Here is a 10,469-nt window from a genome sequence, read left to right as displayed (position 1 = left end):
TTTTTTTTTTTTAAAAAAGAAAGAAATTAGGAAAGCAGATGTTCGTATGTATGTACCTCCTATCCATTTTGTTTCCTTGGGCTGTGTCCTTCTGTGCCTACCACGTCAATGAGTGAAGAGAGTGTTTGGCAGGGTTGGGGAAGGTTGTCACATCTTCACAACAGTTTTTCAATTGCCAGGTTCTTGCCTCCTGTCCTGCCATCTGTGGGCCTGTTTTCAGACATGCTGGCTGCATCCTTTTCCATTGCTGTGGTGGCTTATGCTATTGCAGTATCTGTAGGGAAAGTCTACGCCACCAAGCATGACTATGTCATCGATGGGAACCAGGTATGGCCACCTATCTGCTGAGCTGAATTTATATGGCTGAGAACAAGTACAGGAAACACGAGTCGGGGAGACTTGGGCTTCACCTAAGGAAAGTGTTGTTTTCTTTGACTAGCTTTTATCTCTCTTGTCTTGATTATTTTTGAAATATACATACCAAGTCACCTTACTTCTTAAGAAATTAGTTAAATCAACACTGTCTTGGTCAGGGTTTCAATTGCTGTGATAAAAACACGATGGCCAAAAGCAATCTGGGGAGGAAAGAGTTTATTTCAGCTTACAACTTTTAGCCTGTCATCCAGGGAAGTCAGGGAAGGAACTTAAGGCAGGAACCTGGAGGCTGGAGCTGATGCAGAGGTCATGGATGGGTGCTGCTTATTGGCTTGCTCCTTGTGACTTGCTCAGTCTGCTTTCTTTTAGCACTCAAGACCAGCCCAGGGATGTCACGGTTACAGTGAGCTGAGCCCTCGATTAATCATTAATTAGAAAACAAAAGAAGCCCTAAAGCTGGGCAGCAGTAGTACATGCCTTTATGCCCAGCACTCAGGAGGTAAAGACAGGTGGCTCTCTGAGTGAGTCTATAGAGTGAGTTCTAGGACAGCCAGGGCTGCACAGAGAAACCCTGTCTAGAAAAACCAACCAACTAAACAAACAAAGCAATAACAAAACAGAAATTTAGAAAAGAAAGAAAGAAAAGAAAACAATGCCTTTCAGGTTTGGCAATAGGCCAAATATGGTGGGGCTATTCTCTCAATTGAGGTTCCTTCTTCCAAAATGACTCTAGTTTGTGTCAAGTTTACACAAATCTAGCTAGCACAAGCACCGATTTAAGAAAAAGCTAATTCCATTGGGTCAAAAGCAACATGACAATTAACTATTAAGTTAGAAAGAGAGCTTTTCGCGTGGCCAAGTAACTCTTGGTGATTTATTGCCGTTTTAAGCGATTATTGTGTGTATGCTCACGATGTGTGTGGGCTTGTGTGCCACGGACCATGTATGGCAGTCAGAGGACAACTTTGTGGAGTCAGATCTCTCTTTTCACCTTTGCGTGGGTTCTGAGACTTGAACTCGTGTCACCAGGTTTGCATGGCAAGTGCCGGTGCCCACTGAGCCATCCTGCCGGACACTCGATGAGGGTCTGAGGATGATTCTCTCTGCAGCATCCCTGTCACCCAGTCTCTCCCTTAGGAATTCATTGCCTTTGGGATAAGCAACGTCTTCTCTGGATTTTTCTCCTGTTTCGTGGCTACCACTGCTCTGTCTCGAACGGCTGTCCAGGAGAGCACCGGGGGGAAGACACAGGTACGTAGAGACAGAGGGATAACCCCAATAACAGGAGACAGGAGGGGGTTGGTGGCTTAGAGACGCTTCCACAAAACTGGACACAACAGTTCTTGGCCTTCAGAGAGGGACTTGTGTTTCCTTATCTGATCCAACTTGGGCCTCATCTCTTTGACTTGCCCAACCCTTATCAAAAAATTCTTTAATAGCAATAATTACGGGCTCCTGGAACCATGATTGCCAAATTCTTATTTGTCAGTGTTTACCTGGCTGATAACTGCACACAGAACTACAAAAGAAAAAGGGAGGCCTGGAGAGATGGCTTAGAGGTTAAGAGCACTGACTGCTCTTCCAGAGGTCCTGAGTTCAATTCCCAGAAACCACATGGTAGCTCATGACCATCTATAATGGGATCCGATGTCCTCTTCTGGTATGTCCGAAGATAGCAACAGTTATTTACATATGTAACATAAATAAATCTTAGAAAGGGTGGGGAACAAATGCTGAGGATATAGTTTAGAATGTTTGCTCTGAATGTATGAGGCCCTGAGTCCAAACTCCAGTAGAAAAATGAAGCGTTTTGAAGCCTTGCGATTTATATATATGCAGGTCAGAAGAGGGCATGGGATCCCCTGGGACTGGAGTTACAGATGTGGAGTTACAGAGCCACTACATGAGTGCTGGGAACCGAGCCTCGGAGCTCTGGAAGAGCAGCCAGTGCTCTTAACCACTGAGACATCTCTCCAACCCAAGTTACTATACTTCCTGTTCATATTTCCTTTTCAAAAGTCAGAAACTTCTCCAGGCGATTTTAGATTCACAGAACCACAATTTGTTGGACAAGAATGTTTTTGTTGTAATATTTTTGGGGGTCTCTTCCTGAGTATTATTTCTGGTCTTGATGTTTTCAATGTGGATCTAATTTTGCCTCTTAAGTATGGCTTCCGGTTGTTGCTCTCATAATCTCTGGAGAATTCCTCCTGAGGCTGGTCAAAAAGCTCAGGAAAGGCTCTCAAAGTTTGTTCCAGACCAGACTCGGCTCCACACAGAGCAAAGCCTAGCCTTGGACTATAACTGGGTTTCTGCCAAGCCTCAGAAGGCTTTAGCTTCCTGACATAGAAAAGAACATTATTTAAGACCAAAAAGGCCTGAGACTGTAAAAGAGAATAAACCCAAGCTGCTGTAAAACACACCATGTACAAGGGTCTTGTTAAGGTAGAGACATACGAACGGAAGCAAATACTGAGAACTCAATGATGCCAGCAGTGGCTTGCCCTGGGAGAGCTCTAAATGTGCGTGCAGCACCTTGGAGGTCCCCACGGTATGAATGACATTTACACAACACAGATGGTGTTACCATAATAGAGATGACGTCACCACATATATGTGGTGTTCCTCTCCTATTAATTAGCCTCTACCAATTTTTGGCTACACTGAAGCAAAATTTAATTTTAATTCTTAGAGGTTTTCTTTAAAAAAAAAAAAAAAGAAAGAAAGAAAGAAAGAAAAGAAAAGAAAGCTGTTTGTGATTATTTCTAGTTTAGAGGAAATAGGTGAAGGAACCAGTACACACCATGAAGCAAATGCAGAGTCTGTTGCCAAGGGGAGGCGCAGTCAGAGTTCAGCCCCAGGCTAGGCCTGTTGCAGGCTGGAGCTGTCAGCATGTGGAGATCCTGCAGTTTGCATCAGTGGTGGGCACTGATGGACTCCCCAGGATGCTTGGTCCCGTGTGGGTGCAGCTGGATCCCCAGCTACTGCCTGTCATTCTCCTGCTGTTACACTTCAGGCCCAAACAAGGCCTGGGCTGGCTGCCCCCTAATAATGTCATGTAAAGTGACCTCCTTGGCAAAGGGCTGGGGGATCATGGTGTTCTGGTAAGTTAATATCCTCTGCCACACACTGGCCTGCATTATATTTAGCAGGGAAGGAAGCCAGGAGGTAGGAATGAAGAAGGAAACAAGGCAGAACCGGCTTGATATTTAATTACTGGAAAGCATATTAAGTTCTAGGGTTAAAAGTCTAAGATCTTGCACTGAAATCCAGGGACCTGTGACCAATCAAACTATTGAGTCCTCTTGCGTGGTTCCTCCTATTTTATGCTAGAGCCTCCACTTCAGTATGAGTGGGAATAGCACTTACATCTACCTTGAGGGGATGCTGAGAGGTCTAAACAAGTGTAAAGTCCTAGCATGCGCTGACGACTAAATGCTGATTTTCTACACCTTGAGGGAGAAATGGCCCCTTAGCATCTGTGACACACATGCTGGGTCACACCTAAGGAGTACCAGACACGCAGTTGTTGAAGAACAAACAGAAGAAGCAGAGCTGGTGGCCTTGAAGTGTTTTCTATCCTGGGACTGTACAAGAGCCTACCCTTCTGTCCTGTTCTTTCTCTCACCGCTACACTGACTTCTGCTGGCTCAGAAAAAAAAAAGTGATTCTTAATACAAATGACTTTATAGCTCTAATTACCTTCTCACTTAACAAGAATTCACTTGCCAGGAGCTGAGTCTTCTCAAAGCTTTATACAGTAAAGTCAAGTAATTAATCCCTTAAAGGTTTTGATAGTGTGATCAAAATCAGCTTTGGAGTCTATAATTAGAGACTTCTACTCCATATCCTTGGTGAGTGAATGGCCATTCTCCTGTCCTGGGTTGTGCAGATAGTTGTCCCTGTCTCCGAATGTACCTCTTACTAACTCATAAAGTTCCTCAACCTTAGCAAGAATGCAAGTGACTCAATAAATACCGATCAAGTAACTGGAGGAGCTAGAAGACATGAAGGGAGGAGGGGGAGGGGAAGAAGGGAGGAGGGGGAGGGGAAGAAGGGGGAGGGGAGGGAAAGAAAAAAGGGAGGAGGGGGAGGGGAAGAAGGGAGGAGGNGGAGGGGAAGANGGAGGAGGGGAGGGAAAGAAAAAAGGGAGGAGGGGGAGGGGAAGAAGGGAGGAGGGCAGAGGGAAAGAAGGGAGGAGGGCAGAGGGAAAGAAGGAAGGAGAATATTGCCTTTTTAGACAGAAGAGGAAACTATTCACTGTGGCGCTGGGAACCTGGGCCATGGAGCCAGAAGATCAGATAGGAAGAGGAAGTAGGCAATGTAGACTGAGATTCTCAATATTTATAATATTCATAATATTGCCCAGGCCGACCTATACCTAAACATAAATAGCCAGTATGCCAGATGGAATGAATGTTTCCTCTGACGTCTGCTGTGCCTGCTTCTTTTCGCTGGACGCCTCGCACGGGGCTGGGCTTTTGCTTGACTCACCTCTCCTGTTCCTTCCTCTGACCAGTCTGCTTCGGCTTCCCTGTCTTTTCTCCTCTGCTGCAGAGTTTCTAGTCTTCAGATCAGCCATGCCTTATGCTGTCTCAGCAGAGAACTCATTGGCCAAACCAACTGATCAGACCAGGAATTGTCCCCACCCCCTCAGCCTCTCTCCCTACTCTCTATGGATCTTAGCAGAACTTTTCTTTGCCAGCGAAGGTAAAGTTTCCGAGCTTCCTTTATCCCAGGATTACTCCATTGCTGCTGCCAGTGTTTGGTTGAAACCTGTGCCTACAGTTGTTGGAGGAGACAGGAGCGGGGGGGGACTGGGTGTGCCAGTGTGATGCTGTGAATTTGTGATAACATGGGTTAATTTATTTTCCCTGAGGTGTTCATGGACGTTATGAGCTACAGGTACCTCTGTGACTAGAGCAACCATTATGGCTGCTGTTTTCATAATGCAGAAGAGCCTAATATATGTCATAAGGATTCATTCCCAAAAGTGTGACAGCCAACTCTGTTATTGGAGGAACTGGGAGGGTCTATGACTCATTGCACGGCAAACAACCAGAAGGATGACCTTCTAAACTGACACCAGTGGGCACTAGCCACTCAAATGAAACTCAAAACAAACTAGTTTGACTTTAACAGCTTTAGTTTTCCTCTTCTCTTTAATTTCTCAGCACGACTGGGCATATCGTGGGTATATATTGCTCTGTAGTCTTTACCATTTAGCATGGGCTCAGCAAATAATTTCTCTAAATACTGAGCAGCAAGGGAGAGCTGAGGAAGGGCTCGGTGTGGCCGAGTGCACGAGTGTGGCCTGTGGTGAGCAAGGTGTGCCCACCTCATGGAAGTGTCTTTCAGGTGGCTGGCATCATCTCAGCTGTAATCGTGATGGTCGCCATCGTTGCCCTGGGGAAGCTTCTGGAACCCTTGCAGAAGGTAAAACCCTGCTTTTCTGTACACCAGAGTAATAGCAGGATACCGGAAATCAACACGTGGAAACCATAGCCTTGGATAACACAGCCTTCCATGTCTCTGTACAGTCAGTCTTGGCAGCCGTTGTCATTGCCAACCTGAAGGGGATGTTTATGCAGGTGTGTGACGTTCCTCGTCTGTGGAAGCAGAATAAGACTGATGCTGTAAGTCACCTACCACACAACTCCCTTTAAGTAAAGCGCAGTGTCTTGATGCGCCTGTCACTCCCGATGTCCATTCCCTAAGTCTAGCCTGGGTGTTGGTAACTCCAGAGCACACTTAGAATAGCGTGGAGCAGGCCAAGCCTGCTTCTATGTCTTCTATGTGAAGGCCCTAGATCTCTGAGAAGATCCATTTTCAATCACTTGATTGTCATCTGATGGACTGATAGGGATCACGTTCATTTCTTCCCCCCTCCAGGTTATCTGGGTGTTCACGTGCATCATGTCCATCATTTTGGGGCTGGACCTTGGCTTGCTAGCTGGCCTTTTATTTGGACTGCTGACTGTGGTCCTGAGAGTTCAGTTGTAAGTACTAAAAAACAAAACAACCTCCCTCCCCTGGGGGGAAAAAAACCCCAAATACGAACTCAGGCTTCTGATAGAAGGTTCAACCTGATGTTTCCTAGCCTGTTTTCATTAACCACGACACAACTTCTTTTTATGATATTATGTACTGACTGAGTGTATGAGTTACACACCTCCTTACACTGTTGAGTAGGTCCGATTAGTCTTACTCTGCGGGTGAGAAAGTTTAAGCTCAGAAAGCTTAGAGATCTTTCTTAATGCTGTCAGTTACTAATTGGCAGAACTAAGTCTTAAATCCCATCACAGCTCACTCCCTATCTATGCCTTCCCTCACAGGCTCCCCGCTCTGCTCTCCGTTGGTTGATTGTCTTAACATGAAGGCTAGACACACGGATCAGACAAAGTCTGAACTTGCTTTGTTTCAACCCTGGTTAAATCAGATGACCATTAGAGGCACTGGGCAGCAGTCATAGAACTGGGCACCGGGCACGGAACAAGTCGGCGCCTCAATATAGCCAATGTAGTCCCACGTATTTTACTCTTTAGAGCTAGTAACTCATTACACGGCTGCGACCTTTACAACGATTATTACAGTCAGGATTCATTCCAATCCGACAGACAAGGCACATAATGCCCAATTATGTGAGGTAAACAAGATTAGTTCGTATGCTCCGTGGATGCAGCAGAGCTGTGAGTCATGGTGGAAATAGCCTATGAAGGCAGGCGAGGCAGGCTGAAGGCGGATTATCTGGTTGGTGACAGGTTTTGTTTTGACTTTGGTTTTAGCTGTGTGCTCTCCTGGGCTTGCGGGAGCACAGCCTCTGCCCCTTTTAGTTTTTCCCTTGCCTTTTCAGATGTCTGCCCTCTTCTCTGCCTGGGCAGTGATGGAAGAAGGAACACCAACATAGATATCTTCAACTTAGCATGAGCTCACCTCTCCCTCACCACCAATCAGCTCTCTGCCCGCCTGCCTTCCCTCTGTTAGCATGTTGTTTTCTACTTGAAAGGTTGTGACTGGCTCCCTCAGCACAGGGTCCTGAAAGGGTTCATTAGCTTCCAGAGGGCCCCCGTTTGCTACAAAGAAAAAAAATGAAGAAACTGTCTGTAGGGGACGTTGCCTCTTGTGCCAAGTGAGCTCAGCGGCTCTGTCTTTTAGGAGATTGTTTGAGAAGGAAGGTGGCTTTTCTTTTCGTTTTCTTTGAGAAAGACTAACTTATGATTTAACTTAAAAATGAGCTCAGCGTTGTGCCAAGGGAAAGCTTGGTGGTACAATTTAGTTGCAGGTTTGGTAACCAGGCGCCTAGCCAACAAAAAGCAGTACCATTTACAGTATTTAATTTCCAGTAATTATAACATTGATCTAGAAAGCACAATGCTGAAAGGACCCCAAACAATTAGTCCTTCTCCAGGCGCTGCATTCAGCATATGCCACGAGTCACAGTTGGAGAGACATGGAATTTATCTGATTGCACCGGGAACAGGAAATCGGTGGTCCGGTCAACAGGCAGGGGTTGCTTCAGGAAGGCTGCTGCTTTTAAAAAGCAGAGACTAATGTGATCACTTGCAGACGCGATACTCCAGCAGCAGGTTGCCATAAATCACAAGGAAGTGGGAGGAACCAAAGCCCCGTGTGTGAAAGACACGCTATGCGTCCGTCACCCAGTGGCTCCTCTGGCTCCTCTGGACGTTATTTTATGAACTAATAAAAAACAGGGATAATAGTGCTGGCTGTTCAGAGTTTCGGCTGGGCTTCCAGCTTTGCCACGTGAGAAAGCTTGACGCCTCTGCTATAAATTGTTATGAACTCCAAACTGCTCATTATGTCTCCCAGCCATCAGAAGAGACTCACAGTTAGTTCTTTCTTCAGTCCCACGCAAACACCAGCTGTTCATTTCAGAGTTAGATACAGAAAAATGTCATCGGCAATAAAGGCAGAGTCCAAAACACCAGAACGAGGCTCTCTCTCCTAGCAGTGATGTCTTTTTGACTTTTTAACTGTTGTAAAAAAATAAAATAACATAAAAGATAAAATTCCAGGGCTCATTTTTCTTCTTACAGCCCTTCATGGAATGGCCTTGGAAGTGTCCCCAACACAGACATCTACAAAAGCATCACACATTATAAAAACGTAAGTGCCTTTGTGAGACGCTTGTCACAGGATGGCTCGCTAGCCCAAAATTCAAGGAGCCTCAGATTTCTTTTAGCACGTTAGGTACGAGCCAAGAGGACTTCTGTTGGGAAAGTCCATCAGTAGACTGTGAGTGTTTTGAGAACTTTGGATTCTTCATAAATCCATTACAGGATATTTACCCATGGTAGTTGAATATTATTTTAGTGTAAAAACTCATAATGAGGGGTTAAATATAGTAAGCAATTAGATTACTTGCAGATATTTAATAGAAATTATATTTGTCTGTAATCCATAGTCTTTATAAAATTGCCTAACGCCTCTAATGTTTTTTTAAGGATGATTTAAAAACGTATTTACTTATTTTTTTCATGTGTGTTGATGTTTTGCCTGCATGAATGTCTGTTTGAGGGTGCCAGATCCCAGGAACTGAAGTTACAGTTGTGGGTCACCATGTGAGTGCTGGGAATTTTACATTCAACCTGGAATTCTACCAGCTATTACTTAGTTTATTTCCATAATCCTTCTGTAATGCTGAGCCAAGTATCATCAAGAGAAAAAAAAAAAGTATCATTAGCAGCTGGAGATCAAGAGGCTGTGTAAAATACACCATGGTAACAGGACGGTGTGTCTATAGAAACGCATGTAAGAATCCTGTCGCTTTTTAGAAACCAGGCTGTAGCCGGGCGTGGTGGCGCACGCCTTTAATCCCGCACTCGGGAGGCAGAGGCAGGCGGATTTCTGAGTTCAAGGCCAGCCTGGTCTACAAAGTGAGTTCCAGGACAGCCAGTACTATACAGAGAAACCCTGTCTCAAAAGACCGAAAGAAAGAAAGAAAGAAAGAAAGAAAGAAAGAAAGAAAGAAAGAAAGAAAGAAAGAAAGAAAGAAAGAAAAGAAACCAGGGTGTACAAGAGGTAGGCATCTGCACGGCTCACCACCACTGCTCAGTTCTGCGCCTTACCGTGGACTCCAGCTTCTGAGCTCTGTGTTGGCGGGACTTGCCTTTCCGGCCCTGGCTGCGAATGCTTAGGGCTAGATGACTCTATGGTGCTGTGCGATTCACTCTTGGAGCAGCCACCCCAGTAGGGTACAAACAAAAAACACCATACGGCAGTTTCTGAACCCCACAGATGTCTTTTGTCCATCCTCCTGCACAAAGAATTTTAGCAAAATCAAAACCATCAGTAGCTGAGGCTGGAGACCAGTCATGTTGCCTTTAGAGCCGCTTTCTTCATATGGGTGGTGGCAGCCTGTTAGCTACTGTAATTCTGCACTCTGCTTCTGTTCTGATTCTGGGGCCTCTGATGTTTCTTATGTATCTAACTCCTTACTGGGTAATGCCCCATAACTCAGAGGAGCTCTGCCCAGCTCCTCTTAGTAACCGTGCCACCCAACAGGCGGGACTGGAGGTGAGGATTTGAGGTGTGGATTTGTTTAACCTCGATCTCCTTCTCCTCCCTCTCTCTCTTCCCTCCCTCCCTCCCTCCCTTCCCCCTTTAAAAAAAAAAATGCCAGCTTGAAGAGCCTGAAGGAGTGAAGATCCTGAGATTTTCCAGTCCCATTTTTTATGGCAATGTTGATGGCTTTAAAAAATGTGTCAAGTCAACAGTAAGTATTTTATTCTACAAGTTTGACTTTTTAAACTTATTTTCGGATTTCACTCATCTATCAGGTATCAGCCAGGAATAAGGCCTTATGCTTGGCTCTCTTTGTGGAGGGCATTAAAAACTCTGTTGTGGCACAGTATGGTGGTTTGAGCGCTTGAGAAGCTCAGGCGGGAAGATGGCTGTTCAGTTTTAGGCCAGCCAAGGCTACGGACTTAGACCTAGACTCACAAAACAAAATACAAAACGAACAAATAACTACATCATAACATCTGTGCTCCAAATAACCTACAATGTGGGAGAGGGGAGAGGAGGGGAGAACAGGGAGGAGGGAGGGGAGAGGGGGGAGGGGAGGGAGGGAA

At 45.4% G+C, this 10,469-nt stretch overlaps 1 protein-coding gene across 2 annotated transcripts in view; it reads left to right on the top strand.

Annotated features, from left to right (window-relative positions):
- Slc26a4 (solute carrier family 26 member 4) overlaps positions 1-10,469 on the top strand; it is a 46,418-nt gene that overhangs the window by 24,037 nt on the left and 11,912 nt on the right. For both annotated transcript variants that reach the window (XM_021202432.2, XM_029540932.1), the window contains 7 exons: positions 180-327; positions 1,513-1,626; positions 5,734-5,811; positions 5,916-6,011; positions 6,268-6,374; positions 8,433-8,502; positions 10,019-10,111. In XM_021202432.2, coding sequence (XP_021058091.1) covers positions 180-327; positions 1,513-1,626; positions 5,734-5,811; positions 5,916-6,011; positions 6,268-6,374; positions 8,433-8,502; positions 10,019-10,111 — 706 coding nt within the window. The remainder of the gene's footprint in view (positions 1-179; positions 328-1,512; positions 1,627-5,733; positions 5,812-5,915; positions 6,012-6,267; positions 6,375-8,432; positions 8,503-10,018; positions 10,112-10,469) is intronic.

Source organism: Mus pahari, chromosome 7 (genome assembly GCF_900095145.1).
Source record: "Mus pahari chromosome 7, PAHARI_EIJ_v1.1, whole genome shotgun sequence".
Classification (NCBI taxonomy): domain Eukaryota; kingdom Metazoa; phylum Chordata; class Mammalia; order Rodentia; family Muridae; genus Mus; species Mus pahari.
Note: the sequence above shows the minus strand (reverse complement) of the source record. Positions and strands in the feature narration are given on the sequence as shown.